At 37.9% G+C, this 27,221-nt stretch overlaps 1 protein-coding gene across 1 annotated transcript; it reads right to left on the reverse strand.

Annotated features, from left to right (window-relative positions):
• Positions 1-27,084, reverse strand: TPO (thyroid peroxidase; the record flags this gene model as incomplete). Its single annotated transcript, XM_009581522.1, has 9 exons — positions 1-132; positions 3,396-3,566; positions 4,092-4,300; positions 8,126-8,363; positions 9,909-10,079; positions 10,573-10,831; positions 18,111-18,626; positions 24,051-24,257; positions 26,955-27,084. Coding segments are annotated over 9 exons (2,033 nt in total), but the record flags the coding sequence as incomplete, so codon positions are not given.
• Positions 27,085-27,221: the final 137 nt, after the last annotated feature.

Genomic DNA, 27,221 nt, shown 5'->3' on the forward strand with positions numbered 1-27,221 from the left:
CAATGCATGTTCTTCCATCTTCTGCCAGCTTGTAAGGATCAGTACAGAGACATTTATAGCTGCCTTTAGTGTTAATGCATTTAGCAGAAGGAGAGCATGGTGGATTAATTTCATTTTCACATTCATTGATGTCTGCAAAATGAATACACATTGATCAATAATAATTATAAATTACAGAGAGGGATTACTAGCTTTTCATACACACCTTCTACAAGTATTCATAAATGAAATGTATTGTACACTTTCAATGACACATAGATACTGCCAGAGATCCTTATTGTTACTTTTTAAAGAACAAAGCTGGGTACATCTTGTTTTGTTTTTTGGGTTTTTTTGTTTGTTTTTAAGCTGGAAATGATGAAAAAAGAAAATGTTGTTTTGGTAATCCACCAAAAGGTACAAATGGCAATTGGCTGAATTTTCAAAAATGCAGACTATAACCTTGAGAGTTCTTCTTGCACGTGTTTATGTCCTAAGACTTTGAGTTCCTCTATAAACCTTTTCCATAATATGCTTTCTAGAAGTAGTGAAAATAATAACACCGACACATTTCTATGCACTTCTAGGCATGATTTTGAGGAGCCAAGGATTCGGGTTAGCTTTGCATAGAAAATTTATAACAGTAATCTGTGATATCACTGCAAAAATGGTTGTTTCTAGATGTTATATAAATCCTGTGAGATGACAATGTCCTGACAGAATGATGAGCAGATGAACAATTATCCATTGGAAAATGTACATAAATATATTGTTCCTGAGGCCATTCAAGACCTTTCACTCTCACATTCTGACTATGTGATGAAATGGGAGTCAGTGTGGCATGCAGGAAAGAAAGTACTCAATGAGGGCAAGAATGGAATCTTTTCCATATTTCTGCATCTTTCTTCTTTCTGTGTAATATTTACTTGCAGGACTTGATTCAGTTGCCTAAACATAAGTGTCCAGCACTGTTTTAGATAGTTTCCCATTAGTCCTGTACAATATTTGCCAGCTTGTTCAATGTCTCTGACGCGTGGTCCTGGGAAGCACTGCAAGCCCATATGTGGGCAACTAGCTGAGCCTTCAGTGTCTTCTTTCTCTTCTTGGTTATATTCCTTTCCTTCCCTACCACAATGTTTGATCTGCTACTTCAGGCTAAGTAGCTCTTTTTGATCAGTATTAAAAACTGACCCTGTAGGAATGATTTACTGACTTAGCTTAGCATTGTCACTCAGATCACTTAGGGAATTCTGTCATTGGAAATAGGATCAAGCCTGATCCTCTCTTAAATTTTAATACAAAGCAGTAGCTGTGTCCAAAGCTAGCCATCAACTGAGACAGTCAAAAGACTAATCATGCAAGGAATAATCTTAAACTTCAGAACCCTTGAGAAACACTAACTCTTATAACACCTCTCTGAAGCTGGAAAATAATCTGTTTTTCAGGATGAAGATTCCTGAACAAGTATTACTCCCTTCAACACTACATTTTGAGTTAACTCCCACTGGCTTCGTCATCATCTGGGAAGGAAAACCTGCACAGGCTTTGCCTGCACTGTAATTCAAATGTGCTATTGGCTTTTGTAAGTCCATAGTCATGCTACCCATTAACTAGCTAACTCTTTTTTCCATCACTAAATAGTGCATGTTAGATCTTACCAGCCTACCCTACTACTCAGAGAGAGCAGTACTTTATTAAAGCAAAGTAAACAGAATTATCTATCAAGAGTAAGATAACAATTAATATAAAGGAAGGTAGCATAGCCTAGCACTAAATGACTTTCTGAATCAATAGAAATTATTTCTGTCAAAGCCAAAGTTAGTAAGCAGGAATTAGCAGCTCTCAGATCCCTGTGCTTTTGCCAGCAGGCCACTCTGTCTTTTCCAGAGCAGCATATAATTTTGAAACCATCTGCGGAAATGCTAAGCTCTATCCTCCTCATTATATTTGCTTGACTTATTCCTAATTTGCTGAACATTTAAAAGAATGAGAACACATTGCACAGACATGCATGGAACAAAGTGCTTTCTACTGTAAAACTCAAGTAGCATCTGCATAAGTGGGTTTTGATGGTTTTCACTTAATAAAGACATTGCTTATTTAATGTATGCAGCAGCTTGTTTTCCTATAGCAGATATACAGTCTTTTGTTTACATTACTGAACATATTAAAGGAAACTAGGACAAGGAATGATTCATTCATGTAACTTATTTATTCAGTTTGCTGCCAGAACATTAATCTATTGAAAAGATTTTATTATAATTCATTTAACAGCTTTATTTCTTTATATGGTATTTATATGTGTGAAATTCAGTGGGTAAATAGGATTTGAATAAAGGACAGAGCTGCAAATTTCATTTGACTTTTTCCATGCTAGGTATACAATTAGAATGAATAGCTGTCACAGAAATACTGATAAGCAGACTTTATTGCGGATCAGCTGCAGCACTTGCATTCAAATTTACTACTGTCCATAATATATTCCTAAGTATGGTCTTTTCAGGTTTCATTTTCTCTCATATTCTTATAAAGTTGAGCAGTTTGAGTGTGTGTCTATATATACGTTTATATATACAAAGATATAAAAAAAAATATATACACACACACCCCATTATAAACACACACATTTGAAATGTGAAGAGAGAATTCATCCTTCATAGCTGCAAATAGTGAAGGTCTTGTAATTAAATTTTTGCCACATTCTCTTTCTTCCTACCCTATTCTATTCAACAATAAAAATAAAGCAAAAGGAAGAGAGAAGATAAAAGAATAATTAAAATAACAGAAAAGTATTCCCCTGAAAATGTGCGTGAAATGTTGAAAGACAATTTCTTTTTACTGATTTTTCACCTGCTCTACTTTTGTACCTGCAGAAGTAATTCACTTCTGGCAAACTTTTCAACAGCTGTTTGGGGGAGGGAGTTGGAACTGAAGTGATAATTAATTTGTTTGATTTCACTTATTCACTTCACAGGTTTTTTTTTTGTCACTTTTGCTTAACTTATTAGGATGATACACGAACTACTGGTGCTGAGCTCACTTTGTATCTAGAGTGTCCATTGAAACAATGCTAGGAAAATGACAACTGTCTGTCTTGCTGTTATGTTGAATGTTGGCAGAAGCAATGTATAATTCTGATTTGCTGCTTTTTTCCACTGGTTGTTAATTGGCTCGTTTTTGCTTAATTAGGTAATTGTTAATGACATTTTCCTATCATCAATCTGATTGCTGAATCGGGATGGGTAGAGATTGAGATAGCAATTCTGGAGCAAGGAGAGTTTCACGTTATCATGTTATCGTACCTACCAACCCAGAAGGTTGACTACAAGAAAGCATAGGAGGGAGTTCGCTTCTGATGAGCTGTGTTTGACTTCAGCTTTTAGAAAATTCAGAAACAACAACAAAAGAATAGATACCTATACAAACGGGAGCCTCAAAGTTCCATCCTTCACTTGTGCAGGTTAATTGCTCTTCTCCTTGTAACTGAAATCCATATTGACATGAATAAGTCACCGTAGATTTTCCAAATTCTGAACAGTATACAAAATCACCATTTTCCACACTCTTTGGTGTTCCACATATTTCCTCTACAAATAAAAAGATTGTATTACAAGCTCTTAAAAAATTACCACCTTACCCTTGAAAATAGACATTATTCTCCATTACTACTATAAATTAACTTAAGTGAAATTATTCACATGTTTTAAGGTGATTGAGAATTTAATTGTTCATTTCTGGACAAGAATTTATATGGAATACCTCAGGTTTGACTTACAATCCTTGTAAAATCAGCATTATCTTCTAAGAGTATGTTCTGCAGAGTTCTTAGTTAGTATTTTGTATCTGTCTAAGAACTCCTGCCCCAATTGCCATAATGTCTGAATATTTCACAAGCCATTCGTGTTATCAGAGTGAAGTTGGCAAACACTATCTTTTTAACAGAGGAAGTTGAGAAAGAAGGAGAGAAAGACCTAGATCCCATTTCTAAGTTGTAGAAATACTAAAGATCTGCATCAGACCAGTAACTCAAGATCTGCCACAACCAAGGTCAGTGCTCTAATTGCTGATGACTCTCCCCTCCTGTCAGAAAAGACTGGTAATTACTGGATTACCTTCCTGATAGAATTCTTGCCAAGCTTCTAAATTCATTCCAGGTATATTGTCACAATGCTTAAAATCCTGTGGAAACTTTCCAAGTTGAAAGGCATTTGCTGGCACTTCAGAAATCCCTGTATTGTCACAAATCACGCGGGACAATGAGTGTTTTTTGAGTTCATGCTTTTGAGCTTCTGTGAAAACATTATCATTTTCCCACCAAAATCTGGAAAGATTGATAGAAACATTTTGAAAAGATCGAATTCAAAGAGCTGATTATTCTTACTTTCACAGTACCCTATGCAAAAGACCAAAAATAAGAACTACAGCAAAATGTAAGTGGATACAACAATAATAAAAGTAAACACCATGATCTGCAGATTTACATATCCAGCTTGAAAGTCATGAAAAGGCTAGTGTGAGGCTGACATACTGGTCAACTCAGATGATGTGTTAAAGGCAGCTGGTTAAAACTATTAATTATTCACATTTGCAGAATTGCTTTTCATTGATGATATAGGGCCACAAAAAAGGTTACAGTCCTGAGAGAAAAACTTAGAACTAATTTGTTTGAACTGGATGTTTAATCTTATGCACACCAGCATTCACTGTCACACTGTCACATAAATTGTTTTAAGCATAAATTACAGGAGAATTACAGGAGTAGCCAAATTAGAGGTTTAGCCATAATAGATTTCCCTATACCATAGCTTTTGAATTCTGCTTGCCATTACTGAATGTTTGTTATAAAAAAAGGTATTGCTGAATGCTCCTCTGTTTAATATGGAATTCTTCATTTGCTAAGAAAGCTGTAGATATGCAGGTTAATTATAGTAGAAAACTGTAAAACAGTAATTGTGCTTTTGATCATACAAAAAAGTAAGCTAAGAGGACTGGCTGGGACAGAGAGGAGCTGCTTTTTCGATTTCGTCAGGTCGGGAATGTGGTGGCAGAACTGAAGAACCAGTTGGTGCCATAAAGGTGTATCTATTAAATGATATATATTATATATAATATATATGTGTGCATACACACATACATATGTGTTTAAAGATAAAAAGAAAGGGAAAGAAAACACTGGGGAAAAAAGAAAAGATAAACATTTTGTACATAAAGACATGTCATGAATGGCAAAAAAGTATTTCTGGAGAGTTTAATAGCACATCTGCATTAGTGCATTAAACATTGTTAAGCACTGCTAAACTGCTAAGATAGTTCCCTGTGGTACTCAGGCCAATTAGGATTTTCCCAAATGCTAGGCAGGATTTGTGGTAACGTGTCCTAGGACCATTAGCAGTAGAGTATGGATGTGATCACACTGTACAAATTAACCTCAGGTTTAACACAGGAGTTGGGCATCCATAATACTGGGGTAACAAGGCTGGGTTTCTAGAAAAGTCTGTGGTTTTTGTGTTTACATTTTTCTGATCAGAAGGGAACAGCGATGTTGACTGTGGACCCAGTGCAAACCTGGCGTGTGTGCAGCATGTTAGTTTTTTTATCAGACCCCTGAAACGGTACCGTGCAAATGAGAAGTCCGATAGTCCTGTTTGTGTTCTGGGGAACATGAGGGCTGCTAGTGCGCTCTGGGCAAATTGGACCCAGCTGCCAACAGGAGTGTACCGGTTAAGTAGCGTAAGAAATTTTGGAAAACTGGCTTTATAGGAAAATATTTACCCACAGCAGGACAATTTGGGGAGAAACCTGTCCCACTTTGCCTATATTGGAAGAGGAGGCAATCTACTGGACCAGGGATGGAGTGAACGTCCCACACCTCAGCAGCACTGTGACAAGAAGTGCAGGAGAGATGGAGAGGCTGGAGAGAGAAAAAGAGAAAGATGCCTTCCTCCTACCCTTCACCTGCACACTGTCCCCAAACTTCTCAGAGCATCCTGAAACCTCACTGACCTTTCCCAGGACCCTTCCCATAACCAAAGCCATCAGAGACTTTGCTCTGGTCAGCTGTCCTACACCTGTCATTTCCCCTTTCATGTACATTAAAACCTATCCTATTTTCATTACAAAATTAAGTTTTATCTACACTGCTGAGAAGGCTTGAGCAGAAAATTATTTTTTAACCTACCCAGCAGATAGGTGTTTACTCTAAGAAAGGTTGCTCCAACAGATCTGTATCAGGTGACCAAAATTTTACGGGTAAATTTTACAGGTTTTTAGTAAAAACCCAAAGAAATAAAAGAAAAAAAAAAAAAAAGAGAGACGCAAGCCCTCTTATGCAAAGAATGACAAAGTCAGCTTCAGGATTTTTGCCCAACTATTGCAAATCCTGAGGTCACAAAAAGATTCAGAGTAGGAAGAGATGGAAAAAGAAAGTCAAGGCTCATGGAACAGAAACAATTCCTTCCAGTTGATTTGGCTGAGGTTAGGACAGTACCTGAGTTTAGTACATTGGAAAAAGAAATCCCTTCATGTTTTTTTACTGACAAAAGATTTTAAGGCTACAGGATGAAGTTCAATCAGTCAAAGATTCCACTTAGTCCTGATTTCTGAACTTAAACAAGTACGTTAGAAGAGATGTTTTGAAATCCCTACTTACTGACATCTCAATTAGGGTATCTAGTAAGCATGTAGTGTTACTAGTGCAGATACAGATAATATCCAGTACTCTATCTGACAAGGCACTGCAATGAATATTAGACTTTTCCATTCTTATACTTACTGTATGACAACTATAACATGTTTTTACATACTTCTAACTTCTCTTAGGTAGTTCCTTATCATAGTATTTATGACAATACCATTTCACATTTAAGTTAGCTGACACAAACTTTGTGGCAGAAATGTGGGGAATTCTTTTATTTTAGAACTCTCTTTTTCTCAATTTGAAGTTAATGTTAAATTATGCTTAAGTTTAATTAATAAGACACTGAATAATAAGAAGTATCGTAAGGCACTGAATAATGGAAACAAGGCTGGAAGGGCCTCAATAGATTATCCTTCCCCAGATAGGGTCAAATATGTCTGTACGATTCAGAAGACTTTCAACCATGTTTTTAACATAGCTGAGTGGAATGTTTGTTGTCTATACAGTTCAGGCTAATAAGATACCACCTTTATGACTAACATCGCTTTTTCCTGTGAGTTAATTAATTAACATTTTTTAAAGTTCAAATTTAAATTCTGGCTCGGATGCTTATTTACATAATGGTTTCTTTCCACAACAGTGACTTTTGAGAGGAGCTTAAAGGTGAGCGTAAGGACCAGATGTACTTAAAACACCACTGCTAGCGTGGTGTGAGCAGTTTAAAATTAGTCTTCTCATGAGATTCAAAATTACTGCCACAAGTACATGACGGAAATGAAAAAAAGGTTTGTTTTATAATTGCCTCAGGAGCAGAAGCAAGATATAAACTGCATCTTGCACCCCTTTGTGACTTGAAGCTGCATTTCTCCTGCCTTCCTGGTGTGGAAGGTTCAAATGGCACAAGATCCTGGTGGTGGTTGTGCAGGGTTGAGTGAAGGGACTATACTATGCTGTGTCCAATGAGGCAATTCTGGGAGCACTCTGCAGTCCCAGTTCACATAAGACCAGGTACATGGTGGTTTTATTATCCCCTCTAGGAAGCCTGAATTACAGCTCTCTGCCTATCCCTTCTGACTTTGCTGCGGTTGTGATGGAAAACGTTGAGGTTCTTCTAGTAAAGGACCCTGAGCCCAGTGCAGCCCTCAGGGACTGGATAGCTAAAGCCTGCACAGTGCTACATCCATCCACAGAGATGTTAGCTGCCCCTGGCACAATTAACTGCTGGTGACACCTTGCATTTCCACCAGGAGTGCAAAGCTGGGCATCTCAATACTACAGAAACAATCTCCATGTCGTTTGGAATTGAAATTATATACAGACCAAAGAAGAATAAGCAAAAGCTCACCCAACAAAATTCAAGGAGCAAAGTTAAAAATGTGGAAGTGTAATGTTTAAAGCCTGTTTAAGTATCATGTTGTCTTATGTTCTGGGAAGTATCCTCACGTATCTGTAAAACCTCCATTGTTTCTGCATATTACACAAATGATTCAACAACATGAACAAACTCACCGGTCACCATCCCTTAATGCTTTCATTTGCTTTCCAATTATACATGCAAACAGGGGACCAGTTCTAGCACCTGGAAGAAAGTCTTCTACCAGACCACCAAGCCAAACATCAATATTGCTAGGATTATGGTAGAATTCCATGATTTTTTCAGTGACATTGTGATTGGTTATTACTGTATTCAGGTCAGTCTGAGTTTCCAGTTTTGGTAAGCCACAGAATTCTCTCCAGTCATTATAACCTGTAAATATTATGTTAAAAGGAAGATTAGAGTTGGCTGTTAAGCATGATATATGAAATTAATGAATTTATAAGCTTTGGATTCTGACAACCTTAATCATAATCATAGACAGTTGTGTCTAAAAATAGACCTATTATTATTGCTTAAATTGGTCAGGGAAATGATGGCAGGCTCTGAAACTACATGATATGCAATTGCTACATCATTTTCATAAAGGAAAACAAAGGTTTAAAACAATTCTCCCATATTTCAGCAACGGAAACATGATAATAGATAATAGGAGCATGCACTGAATCTTGAGATTCCCAGACTAGGAATGCAAGAATTGTTAGGTCAAGAGTGGGCAAGAAGTAACCTGAATGAAGTTAGTAACTAAAGCACTTTACTAAGGAGAGTGTCCTAGGGCACGTGTCCAGCTCTCTGGAAAATATATTTCTTTTACATTCTTTTATGTCGTTGGAATTAACCCCCCTCATCTCCCAACAAAACTTTAATTTCTGGTCTGGGAGATCAAACCCCCATTTCTACCCTTGTGTAGCAGAGAGCTTTAAACTCCAGGCTGGAGTCAGACTTCTTTTCTACTGTCCAGGGCGAATGACTTGTGTATTCCTAGCTGTGGAGTTGCACAGGAGAAATGGAGAGGTTTGTCATCAAGAGACATAATGCCCTTTGACAATCAGTCAGTCCTACCTCCACGGGTAGGACATCGGGGTCAGAGCATAGAAGGGCAGCCAGGTTTTTTCCTTATTCATACAGACAAGCAGTCTGATCAGGCAGGGCGTCAGGACACAGTTTGAGAAACAAAAAAGAAAGAGTCCCTGTCTACCATGCTGAGAGTTGCTGCCTCTGCTCTTAGAAGCTGTGGCATGCTTGTAAGAGGTTTTACACAGGACTGGGAATGTACTGTATATTTTAACAGCTGATGCAATTAAATTGAATTAAGCTCCAGCAACCTTCCTCTAAGCCAGTACACCCATGGCCTAATGGGCTAGCACTCCTTGACTGTTAGTTCAGTCTTACCCCGGGCTGACTGGAGTAAGACATCTAGTGCAAAAAACACGCACAAACATGTAATAGTTCTCAAAATGAGGTGTACACCTAAATAAGCCATCTACACGACTCCTGGAGACATCTCAACACCTTCTGTGGTCAGTAGAGCCAATGAGGTTGTGTCTAAGTTGACCTGTCCCACAGGCTGGGGACAGCCTGCCCATGGCAAGTAGCTGCTGCGGGCAGAAACTCCACTCCTCTAGAGCTGGTTCCAGCAAGAACAAGCCTCAGGTACCTACATCAAGCACACCCAGATCTACTCACTAGTACTGCCCTTCTAAATTCCAGGCTTAACAAGTTATTTTAATTTCAAAAGCTTGGGAATATTTTGTTTTCATCAAAGTTAAAAATATTAACCACTTACTTTTTAAAAGAGACTTAAGTTACTTTTCTGATTACTAAAACTATTATTTAAAAGCTTATGATTACATCCCAGACATAAGCAGTTATAGTTCAGTTACCAGTTGGGAGAAAATACAAGAAAAATCAACAGACCTGGGAGTCCGTGATCACGGCCACGCTGTAAATTTAACGATGCTAAATCAAGTGAACCATTATTGGACAACACAAACAGTTTTTCTGTTAATTCCTCATTCAGTAGTTGATCTTGCACCTGCAGTTTTGCTGAATGTGCTAGAAGACCCCTTAGTAAAGGATCCAAGCCTCCTTTAAACACAAAAATAATATAATGTTACAGTGTATATATAAACCATTACAACTTTCTTAACAAATGTGAATGCATGTATGCTTCTATGTTTTTTAAACTTTGGCCACAGGCTTCTACATTCAAACATATGCAGAAATGTGCTGCAGGTTGAAATAGAAGTAATAGCGCTATGAAAAGGCTCCATCTGCCTCTTCAGGTGTAAGAAAATTTGCAACCTGATAATACATTCATCCACAAAAAAAAGATGTGAAATATCTTCATCATCAATCATCAATCTATTGTCAATCTACCAGACTGGTTTAATCTGGAGAATGACTTTTGTCTGATTCAGAGAACTGTTTAACTCAGAATAATTGTTCCAGTTCATGTTAATGCTCTGGAACCAGTTTAACAGCTTAAATCAGTGATGCAATTAAATAAATGTTCCTATTCCTAATTCAAGATAAATAACTGAAAAAAAACCCAACCCAAACAGTTTAAATAAAACCGTACCTTCTTTAATGAGCCTCCAGGGACTAAAGAAAACTTCATGCAAATGAAGATTTGGGAGTTCTGGGTCATCTGAATACTGTGCATTCAGTCGCCTTACTATTGGTTGGATTGTTGCATGACCAAAACGAAAAGCAGCTGTTGAAAATACATTAGAAACCGTAGGATTCATTGTGGGATCATAACCTGTATAAAGGCCAATATACAGATTAAAAGCATCTGGACCAATGATTTTGGGAATGTAATCTCTCAAAGTAATAATCTGAAAGAAAAGAAAAAGAAACATTTATCATTCAATGTTTTTATAGATTAATAGTAATGATTCCCACATGCTAAATGCCTTTTTCTTCACTCATCTATCCCCAAACATTTGGCATGCCTAAGAGCAGTATTAGCTGGTGAACAATATCGTTCTTATTTTTGCAGTAAGGAGACAAATGACTGGAGAGAATAGTGGCATAGCTCAGTGCAGTACGACAGCCAGGCCCCTGTTAGCTCCAACCATAAATGTTCGACCAAAGCCTCCTGAGTAGAGATTACCACTTGCTCACTTCCAATCCATGAGGGTAATCCAGCTCACAGGAGGTGTGCTGAGATTTAAAGCTCTGATTGCGATGATGTAAATTATAATGCCCTTAAAAATGGCAATGAAAGCCTGAATTACTATAAAATCTTTCAAGAATGGTTGTTGATATGAACAGATTCTATTTTCAGATGTATGTTTGTGACACAAATCCTCTTTACTGAATATTTGAAATGACCAGGCTTTAAACTACTGGTGCCCAGAATCCCTCGGTAGACATTTTATGCTAAACTCAAGCCACTTTATAGACTCCTAAAAAACACACTTCAAAAATGAAAATGCTGATAAACACCTTCTGTCAAATGTTTTTATAATGTAATAGCATTACAGTTGCATGAAAAAAGCATATGAGTAATCATGACCAAAAAAAAGGGGAAAACGATCTAATGTACCAAATAAAATGAAAGTGCATTATACATTAAAGATTACGCTGAACTGAATAAAGCATAATGGGATGAATATGAAGCATAATGAACTAAATAAAATACCTTATAGATTCAATATAATGTGCAATAAAATATACAGACAAATGTACTTTGAGCTTGATATAGTGCATATTGAAAAGCTACTTGGCATAAAATGACCTTATGAAAAACTTGTGTCTTTATTTTAGGCACGGCACAGAGACAGGCAAACCCCTCCAGAATTCGCTCACTTTTCTCAGAAAGCAGAGGTAACAACCTCTTTACGTTTTCAGTTTAGGTCATGCAGTGAACAAAATATTTGAAAGACAGTAGGTAAGAATTCCTTTTATAGCTCCTTTAATACAACATATGAAGAAAATAAAATAATTGCTAGAAATTAGTACTGACACTGTCATTTGAGAAGTTAACCTTTTGCTACATTCACAAAGGTTTTGCAAGACAACAGTTCTTTCTAATTTTAGATTTAGAGTTAGTTTTTACAAGCAAAGACTTTAAATAGGACTAGGTTAGCCATGGACACAAAAATCCTGATATGACTGTCATTTTTTGGCTCATTGTAAATGAAATTCCAAGCTAAGCTTCTCATAAAGATCAGATTCCCCGAAGGAAAGGGCAATTCAGATTTTTCATTTGCTCCAGAGGTAAGATCTTCACTTCTTGTTTCCTTGGTGGGGGAAGAGGGGTTGCGATTTCAAGACATGAAAATTAAAAGGTAAAAAGGGGAATTATGTCTGCCTTGAGCTAAGAGAAGCATCTGTTTGATGAAAACTTCCAATGGCTAAATAAGGCTCCATCGAGTGGAGGTGATTTTTAGACAATACAGACTAAGAAGGTGTTACTAATACAGCAGAAGATGATACTGCCAGAAAGAATCTGGAATCTGACAGAGAACCATATCTAAAGTACATCAGCACGTAGCATCCAGTCTTTGTGTAGTCTCTGAACATACCTTGCCTGAATTTGTCTGCGTGAAGTCAAGGAGAAGCTCTCTACAAGTTCTCATAACTGACACATATGTGTTTTAAAGAAGGTGTAAACAGCTGACAAACATCAAAATTATTTTTGTTAAAATTCTTTTGCATGCATTCCCTCCTCTGAGAGAATGATTTGAAAGATTTATTTCCTTTCATATTTGGCATAAATAAGAATAATGCTTTCTTTTGATACAGAGTTCCTTCAACAACCGAGATTCTCCTGTGGAAATAAAAGAATATTCTTGTCTAAAAATACTTCAATAAAATCAGAGCCAGAAAGGGACTATATGGAAAAGAAATTGCAAACAAATAAAATGAACTGCTCTACCATTTATTTATTACTTTGAGTCTGTTTATGAATAATAAGTTAACTTTCAGCTGTTTGCAGCAGCATAAGTTATTTATGTGGATATAATGAGTCTGAACCTGCAAGGTACTGGGTGGTCTCAACTCCTTGTGACATTTATGAGATTAGTGGTAATCCAAGCTCCTCTTGGGAGACATTCAGCACCTCGTAGCATCAACTCCATGCTCCATAGAAGTCTCATGAAGAAATTAATTTTAATCAATAATGTCAATATTTCTACTGTCTCATGGCAGTCATTGTTTCAATGGTATAATTCAGTGAAAAATGTTGACAAATGGCCACTGTCTTTTAAACAGAAGCCCATATGCTCAATATTTAAATGACTTTAGTAGTCTATATCACTAGATAGTTACAGAGGGATTGAGAGTATTTAAATATTATTCATTTAGTCACATCAGAGAAAATAAAATTCTGATTTCCTAGCAATTCAACTAATCATTTGGTAAGATTTCAGTCAGAAACAGAATCTGAGTGATTACAAGACTGTCAGAAAAGTTTTTGTACAGATTTTACATCATATCATGAATCACATGTGCACTGTTTATAGAAAAATAACTGAATCCTGACCTGCAAACACAATAATACTCCAAGTTAAACAGGCTGTTAGTATGAAAGGCAGCATCCCTCTCATTTAGAAGGCAGAATTACAACAAGGATTCCCAAGTGTCCTTATGAACTCAGCGAGCATGCTGGCTGGGTTTACCTCCAGGCTGGGCTACCCACAGCAGAAGTCAACCATACATTAGACATTTGGAAATAGGTTACAAAATTTCAGATTATTTTTGAGAATTTTTTGTTCATGTTAAAAGTTACTTCAAATTAGGTGCAAAAGATACAGAAATTCATATTACTTCTCATAAGGTTCAACCTTGCCAAAACCCCTCCAACATTTTCCAAAGTATGTGTGAATGGAGCACAATGGATGGAAAAGGAAAATAAAAAAAAAAGGCTGGAAGAGAGAATATAAAAATGTGTGAACTACCATAAGAATAAATGAGGCCAAAAGTGCAACTTGCCTTTGCTATTGGCCAGAGGTAACTGCAAAGGCATAGTATCTCACTGAGATAGTAAAGAGCCAATTAAATGAAGCTACTGCACTTGGGAAAGATTGGAGAAATAATAAAGAACAACCAAACATAACAATGTTGTTTAATTCATTAAAGTGCTAAGCACAGTTGGTTTGAAGTTCTCACTGTAGATATTAAAGGATTTACGGATGATGTTGAAGTCCTAAACTTTTCTGTAAAGGGTGATTTTATGATAGTTCAATTTTTAATAAGTAACACATTATTATAGTGCCGTTAATAGTCTGAACTACACTCTTTATAAACATGAGTTATGACAGTATGCAACACATACCCTTTTATAATATCTATTATTTATCTATTTATCTTTTATAATTCCATAGTTTAAGCTCTGAGAGGAGTTATCTAATTATCTAATTTCACAAACAAATTTCATCCAAGTTAGCCATGTTGAGTCCAATAATTGTAGTTAAGTTGAAGTATGTCAGCCTCAGAAGACATCCACTTTCAACCCACCCCTTGGATCATGGCAGAGAAGTAGGGATGCAAGACATTCAGAGAACACAAGCAGATGTAGAAGGAAGTGAAAAAACCCATGTATTTACGCACTGAAAACTAAAGGCAGTTGTCAACTACAATTGGGATCAACTGGCAGTAACACCATTAATTCAGAGATGGTTCTCTGATAATTAATAAATCAAAGTGAATTTGATTCAGATTGATCTGCAAAACTCCTGCTTCACTCTGACTAGTGCCACATCATCCGGCTTTCACAATCCAAATGGCACATCAGGGGAAATGGTCTCTGGGAGGAATGGCACATGTGCATGCAATTGCATCCTGCAAACCACTTATGTATGAAATAGCAATGTTAAGACTGTAGCAGTTGCATAATTGAGCATTTTCTCCTGTTTTGTCTATACTTTTTGTTTAAAGGAAAACAAATTTGAACTATTTTCTTACAAATAGCTTGAAAGGAGGAATCCTAATTCTCCTTATTCTGTTTTCTCAGGTCAGAACAGGAATAAGCAAAACAAGCAGATAGTTTCATTTCAGTTAGTAAATGACAATGAAAAATTTCTTTTTGCACAAAACACTAGGTAAATCAGGGTATGTATTTTTACCCCGGTATACTGCATTGTTAATACTTTAGAGTTAAGCATGTGTCATTCCCATAAAATACAAGGGGAGAGTTAACCACTGTTGTGTCTTGTATAAACTACTACTTATCAATGAAACATGCCTACAATGCAACCAAAAAATCTGTTTTGTCCAGGATATCAAGTCAATTGTTATGTGTCAAGTTTCTATTATTAAACACTTATCACTAGAGATATTTATGCTGCCAAAAAAGCATCTAGGGGGAAAAGTATGGTCTAGAAAGAGACTTTTTTCATTCTCCTTATTCTAGAAAGAAGGGAAGGCTTTTTGTTCAATTCCCTATAATTACACACCGACAGGCAAAAATTACACTTGAAAGTATTCATTCAGAGAATTTTAGAAATGTGTAGCAACTGAAACTAAATTTTAGAGTGGAAATCTCAAGGTAACTTCAACTAGAGCTGTCATTAGCGTGCTGGTTACCATACCACAATAATAAAGATACTCCAATTATCTCTCTTGAATGAATGTCTCTGAACCAGCTAGACATAACTCAAACACATTTCTAATGAGCCATAGGCAAATCTCATTAGTCTGTGATACTGGTAGAGATAATGAGTAGCCCAGATTCAGCGTATTGCCTTGCACAAAGTATTTTCTTTCAGGCCACAATATTACTGGACGTAAATCAGAAGTGTGTGAACACACAGAGGCTTACTTTTGAATTTGCACTTTTCTTCTAACAAGTATTAACGACAATTCTGACTTGTCAGTGCCATTATTTTAATGCAAACAGCACACTTACAGCACAGGAGCTGACATGGTTAACCTAACTAAAATACATAAAAAAAAGAAAAGCCAAACTTTTCAAAGGACTGACTAAATACAATTAAATAAAGTATGTTACTTTTCTGAAGTTATCTGGCTTTAAGTGCAAATAACAACATGCCGGACAATGTGGGTGGTTTCTTAAATGAAACATTCTGCATATTCTGCTGACTAAAAATTGTGGCAGAAAAAAGGAAAAGTGTTTTATCAGAATAGTGAAATTTTCCTCCCTCCTTACCCAATTCATCTTCAAAAAAGGCTCTTTTTGGTAATAAAAAAATCTGTTTGTAAGAATCAGAAAGTGTAGGAAAGTCCCCTAGCCTTCAGATTATTCTGGTCCTGATATTGCTCATCCAGTATTATGGATTATAATAGACAGGTGGAATCACCGTGTCTCAGGTTGTCTGATTAACGGTGAATCTCCACAAACGCAAAGGCCCTGATGAGGCTCAGAAGAACAACGTCAGGCAAAGTAACCTGAGTAACCAAGCCATTGAAAATGGACTCACAGGATCATCCGTTCCCCAAGGCCACCAGAGACAGTGGCCAGACATCGAGCCCAGGTGCGAAACCCACCAAGACGTGCCAATGAAAGAAACTGTTCCCCGGACGTCATGCAAGCTAAAGGGGCTGTTGCCTGCAAGGGTAGGAGTCGTCGTGAGGTGCAGGGAGGAGAGGACTTGTGGGAACTGTGTGAGAACTTCGTTTGTGATGTTTTAAGGGGACTGTGGGAATGTGTGAAAAACTACGATGTACTCAGGGAAAGGACTAAAGGTGGGGAAAGGGAGGGGTCAAGGTGAACTTGGTCAAGGTGGGCTGGAAAAAACATGGGGAAATAGAGGGAAAAGGGGATAAAAGGGGCTATCGGAGTGTGAAGAGTTAGCTGATCAGCGTGCTCGTCTGGCTGGGCCCTGTGCTTGATCTCTGCAGTCCTTTTTCTCACTACCCCCTCTGTGGGTGTACTCTCTACCCTGAGCATGCGTGTGTGATCACTAGAGAGTTTCCCGCCAGACCAGACATGATGAGCAGCATAAGAAACTTGAGGACCCACAGGGGCTTGTGGGTCCAGGCATCGTGAGCTGGACCAGCCCTGGGGCCAGCCACTGTGCAGGCTGTCCAGGAGAGCCCCGTGTTGCCTGTGTGCGTACTTCACTAATGGGCTTCAATCCTGAGCAGCAGCAGAGAACAGGGGTCGGGCCATCCGTGCTGTTCATGTTCGTGTGAGTGCCAGCAAAGGTGCTGCTTTTGGTGTGTGCTGGTTGGTGCGGCCTGCTCTCTGTCTGTGTGTGTGTGCACCCACATGCGTGCCTACTGGGCGTAAGTGCTTGGCCTTGTACTGGCTGGACCTGAGGACAGGGAGGCACAACCTCCTCCCATCCATCAGGCTAGCACTGGAGGAATCCTTCTGGTCCTGATGCCATCCAGATTTGAATGCCTCTAACACTATGAGCAAGCAGATTATATTTTGCGCAAAGGAAATCCTTGAATGTTTTCATTTTGTTTCATTTATGATAGGGTCACGTGAAGGTTTGCAGGACCAGAAGCTGTCCACACGGAACATCAGAACTGTGAGGAAAAAAAAGAAGTTAAAGCCTGCGTAACTACTTTGGGGGTGGGGGAAGGGGGGAGAATAAGGTAAAATACTGAGTAGAAATACATTTTCCTATTATCAGGTCTAATATAAACATTCTTAGGGACTCTTTTCTCCTGTGTTTTCCCATATTTATTTCTCCTGCTATCTCCCATCAAGAGTAACCCTTGAAATTTATGCATTAATGCATCTTTGAGAACTTCACGGGCATTTTTACACAGGGAAGATACTAATTTATACAATTCCTATGAGAAAGTAAACATTTTGAACACTATATAAATACAGAGACATTACTTTTAAATTGTTTCCTTTACCAAAAAAAAATACAAAGAAATGTATCTGAAAGGGCCTCTTCAATAGACAAAATAGACACCAGAGAAGCCTGCAGAAAGATGAAGCAGAGTAGAAACTGCCATGAAAATCGAAGCACTGAGGGGTCTGGACAAACTAAGGACAAGGACATTGCATTCAGGAAAGCAGAAAACAGAACAAACTTTGAACATGTCAAATTTGAAGCGCAGAAATAGGTGGCAAAGAAAAGGTAACATCATCTCCAAAGCCACTCACAGAAATATATTTGAAGTTTTGTGATTGATTCTGTTCTAAGATATTACTGCAATGTGTAAATAAGCAAATAAGCAGCCAACCTGATGCAGAGCACCAACAATTTTTCGTGCTTCTTGGTAGACTGTCTCAGCGGTCCAGTGGCCATTGATGTTTTTGAGGGCTCTGGCCAGGCGGTTGTGCTCTCTCAGCCACAAAGTATGCATAGCTGCCAGAGATATGACCTCGCTGGATCGGCTGTCCCCGGCCATAAAGCATTCAATCCTCTCACCTTCACTCGCATTGAAGTCCTGTGCACAAGGTGATGGGATCTGGTCTGTAAAAGGTAGGTATTCCCGATGGTTGTCATAATATTTAACGTTTACTCTAAGAAGGCCTTCTTTGCTTGTTAAATTCCTCAGTTTGTTTTCAACAGCAGGCGTACTGCCATAGACGGTAGAAGCATCAAGGAAAGAAGTTAAGCCATTGATCTGTTGTCTTGGATTTAGCGCTGATAGATTTCCAAAGAGAACACCATGATCACCAGTGCCGCACGCAGGGGATGAGCGGTAGAAGGGCAGGCAATCCATCCCTGCAGTTAATGTATCATTGGTGGTCACCTGCATAAAAAACCCCCATGTATTTTCTGAGGTGAAGGTAACAGCTGTGGATGTTGAATTAAGGCTTGTGTAAATATTTCCATATTCTCAGTTTTCAGTTGTTCAGATCTTATCTACTGGAGTGACATATTCTAAACCTAGAAGAATTCTAAATCTAAAGAGATTGTTTTCCTTTAGATTTCAGCAAAAACATGACTTAACCCTTTCTAAGCAAAGATAGAAATAAACCCCAAAACCTTTGCTCTGTCATAAGAGCAAACTACTGATGTAACGCCTTTTGCATAGATCTACACCTAAATTAGCCTGGCTTCGCAATCAAAATTCATCATGAAATGTATCACAGAGAAGATGTGAACATCTGGTCAAATTATGTTCTACAGAACACCAAGTGAAACAGCAAGTTTACGTGTATACATAAAAACTTAATGAGGAGTTTCAACGTATGCAGCAGCATGCTGTAAAAGCTTTGTTTCGATACCTAATTTTAATCCAGTTTCCTAACTAAAAGAGGCATATGTAATTATTCACTCTACTTTCTGCCAGTCCGCCACAATCCTTCCCCCACATTATTTTACAGTGACAGCTGTCTTTCTTACAAGTATTAAATTCTGACTGTCTTTATAAAAAGCAAAGGCTGAATATAGCCTTTGCCAGATGAAAGACTTCCCAGTCCTTTATCCGTTTGACCTACACATAGCCGAGAGACTGAGGACAAAATGGTGATCCAGCATTTGTGTGGATGCTGGATAGTCAGCATTCATATAGTCTGAACCAATCTGTCGCACAGTCAGCTATTCCAAATATCGGTAAAGGGTATGGGAGAAACATGTGGGAATTATCAAATTGGATCTTGGGGTATCGGTAAGGGTCTTAGGGGAAAATACAGCCCAAACCAGACAGCTAGAAGTTTTGCCACAGGAGAGCACTGAAAAAGGTGCGTGAATAACTTAATGGATGTGGGGAGGGCAGCAGAGATCTTGGAGGATAGAAAGGAAGAGGGAGAAAGGTTTTATTCACATTGTAGGATAACCAAAAGGAAAGCCCAGAACATCAATTGTATTTCAAAGAATAGAGTTCATCACTAAACTAAAAACTGCCAGGTTTCAAAATAACTAAAATCTACCTTTGTTTTCTAATGCACATTTGGCTTTATGAACTCTGTTTTTCTGAAAAGTATATTATTTCCAAATTCTAACAGTACTGCATTGTGCAGCATCAACTAGCCATAAGAGCATGTCAGTTCCAAGAGTTTAAAAAAGATTAACCTCAATTAAAAACGTTATAAAAATCATGGAGTCTGAGTTTCAGGGAATATAATGCTGGGATTTTCTTATCAATTGACCAACATGAAATGGGAACAGATAACACTTACTGCTGCTGAAATATCCTAGAAAAAAAAAAATCTTCAAACATTTGACTAAGAGAAAGTAAATGTTTTGTGCAGACACCTGAGCTAACCTTTTTTATTTATATTCTATCTCCTTGCTTTTCATTTTTGAAAATTCTTTGGCAGAAGACAGTGAATACTGCAGGTGTTATATAAGATGTTGTAATTTCTTCTTCATATTTCTAATAATACAGAGACCAGTCTGTGAAGATAAATTAGTCATTAAATTGGAGGTAAAAGTAACAAGGCAACTTTGGAAAGGAATTCAAGAGCTTCATATAATAACATCATTACCTCATTTATTATATCAAGTAAAATTCTCTTACTACTGAGAACTCATGGCAGTAGGAATTGATACCAATAAAGCATTTAAGTTAAGAAAGGATTTCATTTGGTTTTCAAGTTTTGTCTCGTAAAGAAATTATACCAATATTTCCTTACTAGTTAGGCTTTAGCAAATCAAAGCAGGTTATCTCTGAAGGAAGTATGTAATTTCTTTTCCTTTTTCTTTCTTTCACTGATTGCTGAAATCAGTAATTTCTCTGCCTTGGGTTTTCTATTTAGTATTTGTCTCTATTATTAAGTCTCTTGCTATTAGTGTGGCTTCTTTTTCCCTTCAGCTGGTAATGTAAGCAAGAAGCTCATCTCATACTACAAATACCTGCTACAGCATTGTATGTGTTTGAGTGCCTCCTGCTCCTAGTTATCAGGAAAGCCTGGAAGAATTCAGGTATCACTGGGAAAAAATGCATGAACTGCCTTTAAGCTGTTAAACAGCGAGGTCACAACAAAACATATCAACAGTGAATGAAGTTCATACTCAATAATATTTAGTTAACTGCCTCTGCAATTTCAATTCAAACCGTTCTGTGCCCCAATGGAGAAAAACAGCAGTAATGAACATTAAGGGGCTGGCAGAACTGCATAATGCAGTCCTGTCCCTTTTCATGGGATAAGCAGCGTGCAGCCAGCAGCTGAATGTGCAAATGAGAGGTTTTTTACGTTATTATTCAAATGACATAAAAAATAATATGAGGAAAAAAAAGACCCTTTTCTGCTGAAATGGGAACAGAATCACATTTTTCTCCAAAACTAATGAAGAATATCCATATGAATTTTTTCTCTGCCTTGCATAATTCTAGAGGAAAAAAACTTCAGCAAAACCCTCTCCGGCCACAGTAGTTTTCCTAGTATAGCTGCATGTTGATTTAAACTGTTATTATATATGCATTGTCAAACCTATTTATGGTGAAATTCTTTTATGTGTAGAAAAATGAAAGGCACTAATCGTTTCAGTATACTACAACGTCTAAACTGTTATTTCAGTTAAAGGAAAGTCTTTCTTATTGTGAATTTGTTCTGTGGGAAATGACCTTGTAAAAGGATTTTTGCTGTAGACTTAAAGAAAACCTAGCTTATGGCCTATGAAAGTCTGCCAATAAGGAAAACATGAATGTTTATTTGTGGACATGAAACTCAGAGGAGAGTCAATGACCCCATCTGACAGTGAGCTGCTACCTCTGAAACACAGAAGAAAAAGGCAGGGGCTCACATTGCTGGTTCCTGCGCACACACAGACAGGTCCATTTGTAGCTGAGACAGTAACCTGTCATGTTAAGTGTCACCTTCTGCAAATCACTTCACTTTTCTGGAACTCTGTTTCTGTTCCACCTTTTTGTATCTAAACTAACGGTCTGAAAGATTTTCAGGATTGTATCTTACTATGTCTATGTGCCATGTCTAACTTATTGTCAGCAATGTAATTAATACTGAATAAAGTCAGTAGCTGTCCTATGAAAGTCTTTCTAATGCCTCATTATATCTCAGCCCTAACCTGAAATAATCATCTGAGGAATGACAGGTTATCTCTGCAATCCTGTTCCATGTGTCAGGCTGCTGTAAAATAAGTATAAACTAAAGCTAGTGATTTTTTCTGTCTTTTTTTTTCACATTATGGGATTCTGAAAAGATACAGAAAAAGGATGTTCAGGGTCTACCAGAAGCTATAGGCTCAATGTGAGAATCACTGGGTGAAATTCTATAGCCTTTATTGTAAAAATGTCCAGAATAGAAAATCATAGTGGTTCCTGCTAACGTATGAATCATTTACCTACACTTGTTGTTAATATTAATGCACTACCGCAGCTTTCAATCCTTCATTGAATTGCACTGACTCAGAACATTTTCCAGACAGCTTCCCTAACCTGTACAGTCAGAAGCTCCCTTTCCCCAGTGAAACCCCCAGAGAGGGCATATAGCTCTAAGCACGGTTGTCCTTTTCCATGAGTGTATTCTCCCTTGGGTGCCGCTGTTCTAAGGAACACAGCAAGAGTGCAAACTGCAGCCTCTATGTTTACATTGGTGGATAATATGCTATTGATTTCACTGTCTTTGGAAACCAGCCACGGTTTCTTCATACACAAAATGAATGTATAAAACTAACTGTGGCTGTTTTCCAAATATATAATAGGTAGAGATTAACTTTACTTAAGATTTCAGCAAGAAAATCAGTTCTAGAGGGAAATACAGTGTCTATTCTTTGCCTTTGACAAAGACAGTCACAATAGACATAGTACAGCAAAAGGACAACCATCTTCATATCTGTCCCTCTTTAAGCTGTGAATAACAGAAAAATAACAAAATGGAGCTGAAAGATTCATGGGACTGTGATCAAGTAATGAATGCACAAGTGGGAAACTTATCTAATACTTACAGGTTTGTGTCTTAATTTCTTTGCATGTCCCCCGCATGGCCATTCTGAGTATCAGACACTAGCACTCCCAAAGGTAGCCATGGGTATGCCTTGACCCCGTTCCCCTGCTAGGCTATACTGCTGAGCAGGAGCAGCTCCTAGGCTACATTCAGTGCCAGATTTAGTACAAGTAACTTGCTTTCAAGAGAATCCTTTAAACATGCTCTGTGATGAATCTCTTCACAGCTCTAAGATAGAAATCAAAAAAATGTCCCGTGCTTAGAGCACTGAAGGATGCATTTGTAGGTATATGCCATGGTAATGTGTGCAGCTTCTTTCATTTCGCATTACAGTTAGCAGAATATTTTCCTTTATGTTTAATGGAAGTGGAATGAAACATTAAGGCAAGAGGAGACTGTGGCATACTTATCAATTACAGTTTGCTAAGGAAAAGAGTTTTCTATTAGGATGGAACTTAATCATTAAACTGGCTTCAGTGTATAGAGAAGCTGGTCAGTAATCAAGCTCCAACCCTAAGGAAAGTAATTTAGGTTGCTCTGGGTAGAGATGGGGGCATCAGTCCAAGGGCTGTAATGGGCATGGGGCTCTCCTGTAGCATGAGATGGACAGGCTGCGCTTTGAGAAACAAAAAAGTGGTTTGACTCTGCTGCTTAATTTTTTGAATGAAAGAATGACTATACGTTTAAATTAATCAGACAAGAGTATAAGATCCTATATTTATACCAATTTATGTTTCTTCTAACCCTCTAACAAGGTTTGAATTCATGTTTTCCATCTACTCAAAGCAAGAAGGTGGTGTACGTAAGTTTCAGCAACTCCCTGAAGATCATTTTATACATACATTGAAAAGATAGCTCTCTTCAAAAGTTTGCATTAGGCGCTGGAAATATCTTTGCTTTCACTGAGTAAAGTTAAGATCCTCTCACTTTATCTGGCTGGCAATTTAAAACCAGAATTATTTATGACTACTTCCCTATTTTCCCTGATGGAACTCAAAACCTTGAAGCATGAGAACAATAACATTGGGAGGATTAATAAGGTTCTCTGCAACATAAACCTGAGAGGTAGAAAAATTTGATGTTTGTACTGAGTACCTATAAGCTATAGTTTGTTATCTCTACAAGACAATTTAAATATCCACCTGTTTTATTTAATAGTTGCATTGGGTTTCAATTTTTCTAACACTGTCTGCTCTAATATTTCTAGGCGATCTATCAATTTTCTTTATAATTATTTCAGTGTGTGTGTATCACTAATGTGTTTTACAGTATTCACCTGTTTAAAACCTGGAATTTCTCTTGAAGAAATTAATTTAGAACCTTACCTTTATTGGAAAACATGGATTTTGTTTTTCGCATGTCATCTGGCACTCCATTCCAGTTAGGAACGTGGTTCTGCTTGTGCTCTGGGGTGTGAATGCAATGTCATGGTCTATGTATTGTCCCCACACCACAATAATATCAGAGTACAGGTTGTCTTCAGTAACAGCCTCATTAGATGTGTGAATAATTTTTCTTGTCACTTCACGAACCTGGGAAGAGAGCTAATTTACCTTGAGTGCCAAGTAGTATTTACTTCTCACAAAATGATAAAACACTAAAAACCAGGGGGAACAGTGATAAAAGCTGTATTTTTTTTCCCTTAGAATACTTTATGTTATAGAGTGTTTCTAATGGTTTGCTTAAAAACAACCCCCCAAAAAACCCCAACAACAACAAAAAACCCAACTTCTGACAGAGTCTTATTTCTGTTCAGGAGCTGAGACACCAGTGCCACAAGCAGATACAAAGATGTTTCAGCTGAGTTTTTATATATATTTGCCAAATGAGTGGTGTATCTTTGATCTGTTCCTTTCCAGAGAATTTTGAAAACCACACATTTCTTTTAGATTGTCGAAAAGTTTTCTTTCTATTTATTCTGTTTTATGCTCCTTTAACAAATAGATTCTGTTTGCTGGGCAACCTCAAATCACTGTGGATATACAGAGGCTCTGAGCTGCTCTGTACATAAATGGAGCAGCTTATGCAGCCCAGGAGACGAGCTAGGTTGCAAATATATGGTAGCTGAAAGCTCTGCTTCATTTTTGCAGGCAGGGAGAAACCAAAACATATTTCTGAGGCACCTCTGTGAAAGCTGCATAGAGATATAGATGCTCTGAGGGGGAACACATGGAGACATCTACGCTACATGTCCAGCCTATTCTAATAACCAAGCAAAACCATCAGAGCAAAATCAGCAGTCAGTTTGTGATGATTAGTGTATTGTTATTATTCACAGATTCCTCCCTCATGCTGCAAAATATTCCCTCACATACAGTAGCTGCCTTAGAAGTCAAGCAATTGAAAGGGCAGCACACAAAATAGAGTCACAGAGTCTGTAATAAATATAAGGGCTATATAATGAATGTATAAAGCAGGTGTAGTTAAATAGAATTGGTAAGGACAAGAGGTGACACAGGACTTGTTAGGAACATCAGGCTTTATATTGAAATAGTCAAGAGCAGAGATACATACAAGGAATACAAGTCCTTATATCAGTATTTTAACAGCTTTGGTGGCCACAAAGCACAAACTTTTTTTCTTGCAGTTAGCAAGATTTTCTCATCACTGCTAACTTGCACAGCTACGCTGTGTTCTAATATTGCTTTATAGTAATCTCTCACCTTCACATTATTTGCATGTTGCTTTTTAAAGGGTAGAGTTGGATAGATAAAAGTATAAAAAAGACTTAATTATGTAAATGAGGAAAAAAATCTATGGCACTAGGTTTATCCTATCTTACTTCAAAATAAAGCAGAGAACCTTGCTGATGATCAGATATGATCAGATTCGGTGCAGTCATGTAGTTTTGTTTTAGTGCGTTTTACCCTAATGTACCCTAATGAATGTAGAAAAAGGCAGTTTGTACCATCTACTGAAAAAGGCAGTTTGCACTATCTCCTGGAAATGTACCTGTGTAAATGTCAGGTTTTCATCTTTAAGTGCTAAATTGTGCAGCTTAGAGACAATGTTATTTAATTAATAACATGAGTTGCAGGTGACATTAACACTAAATTCTCTTGCTCATCCTTCTTAAACATATGGTGGTTAAAATAACAAGACTTTGAATCCATTAAAAGTCAGGTTTCAAAGCAATGATGACAAACCAGAAATAGTAAATCCAGCCCAAATCATTGCACACTGCACTGGTGAATTTTTCACCCAGTCCTCTATACAAATATTTTTTGTTCAAACTTCCCTCTACAGCAGCTCTGCTATTTTTTAAGTATATAAGCTGCTAAAATCTATAAATATTGCAATGCCTTCTTAGCTCAATAACTTGGTCTATCTAAAAAATGAAGTTATGGTTTGACAGCAGTACTTGTTCAATTAAGGTACACTAACCTAAGAAAAACAGTATACATGCATACAAACATACACATGCTAGCACATCTATGTGCTTTATATTTATTTAGTTAACACCCAGTCCTGTTTTCCCCTTTCTCCTTCCCTGAATAAAGGCACCATTATTGAAACAAAGAATCATAAAATCCCTGGAAATTCTAGGCTGGAAGGAAACTCTGGAGACCACATAATGCAGCTTTCTGTTGAAAACAGGGATTAGGTTATTCAGAGCCCCATCAAGCCAGGTCCTGGGTATTTCCCAGGAGGGATATTCCAGCAGTTGTCTAGGCAGCCTATTCCGACATTTAATTGTTCTCACAACATGTTTTTTTTCTTGTATCAAGACAAAATTTCCCCTGGAGCAACTTGTGACCATTGCCTCTTGCCGTGTCAGTGTGCATCCTTGTGAAGACCTCCCTCCTCTCTATAACCTTCCGTGCCTTCTCAGCATGGGAGGGCTGTGATTAGGTCCACCCTGCACTGTCTTTTCTCTAGGCTGAGCAACCATCCCCCCAGGTCTGCTGGCTGCCCTGCGCCTGGTGCAAGCCAGGCCAGGCACGCGGCTGGCGCGTGCCCTGCCTGCTCTCCACCACGGTCCTTTTCGGCAGAGCTGCCCCCCAGGCAGTCAGTGCCCCCCTGCACTGCTCCTTGGGCTTACCCCAGCCCAGGTGCAGGGGACCTCTCACTATTTGGCTGACTGAACTTATGTTCTAGCAAAGCTAGCAGCTCCTTAACTGAGCTCAACGGCTTCTTTTGCTATTTGATTTACTGATGCCAATGGAGGTCTGGGTATGGTTATAGCCCAGCGTAAGTGTTTCAAATGATCTCGAGGTGCACTTTCTAACCGAGGGAAGCTGGACTCCATTGTATCGGACACTGGGATCCCATCCTCGAGGTTGGCTGAGTCCATCTTCGTAGGCTGGTGGAAGCCACCTAGCCAAGGCCGTGTTGGATGCTCCCCATCTAGGATGTTCCCTGGGAAAAGAAAAAAACAAAACCCAAAACCACAATAACAACAGCAGCAAAACCAAAAAAATCCTGCATCTCTGAATATATTCTGAATATAAAATATTTATCTATTTCGTAATATATTTATAATATATTTATATTCT

This window comes from Fulmarus glacialis, unplaced genomic scaffold, assembly GCF_000690835.1.
Source record: "Fulmarus glacialis isolate BGI_N327 unplaced genomic scaffold, ASM69083v1 scaffold11047, whole genome shotgun sequence".
NCBI classification, from domain to species: domain Eukaryota; kingdom Metazoa; phylum Chordata; class Aves; order Procellariiformes; family Procellariidae; genus Fulmarus; species Fulmarus glacialis.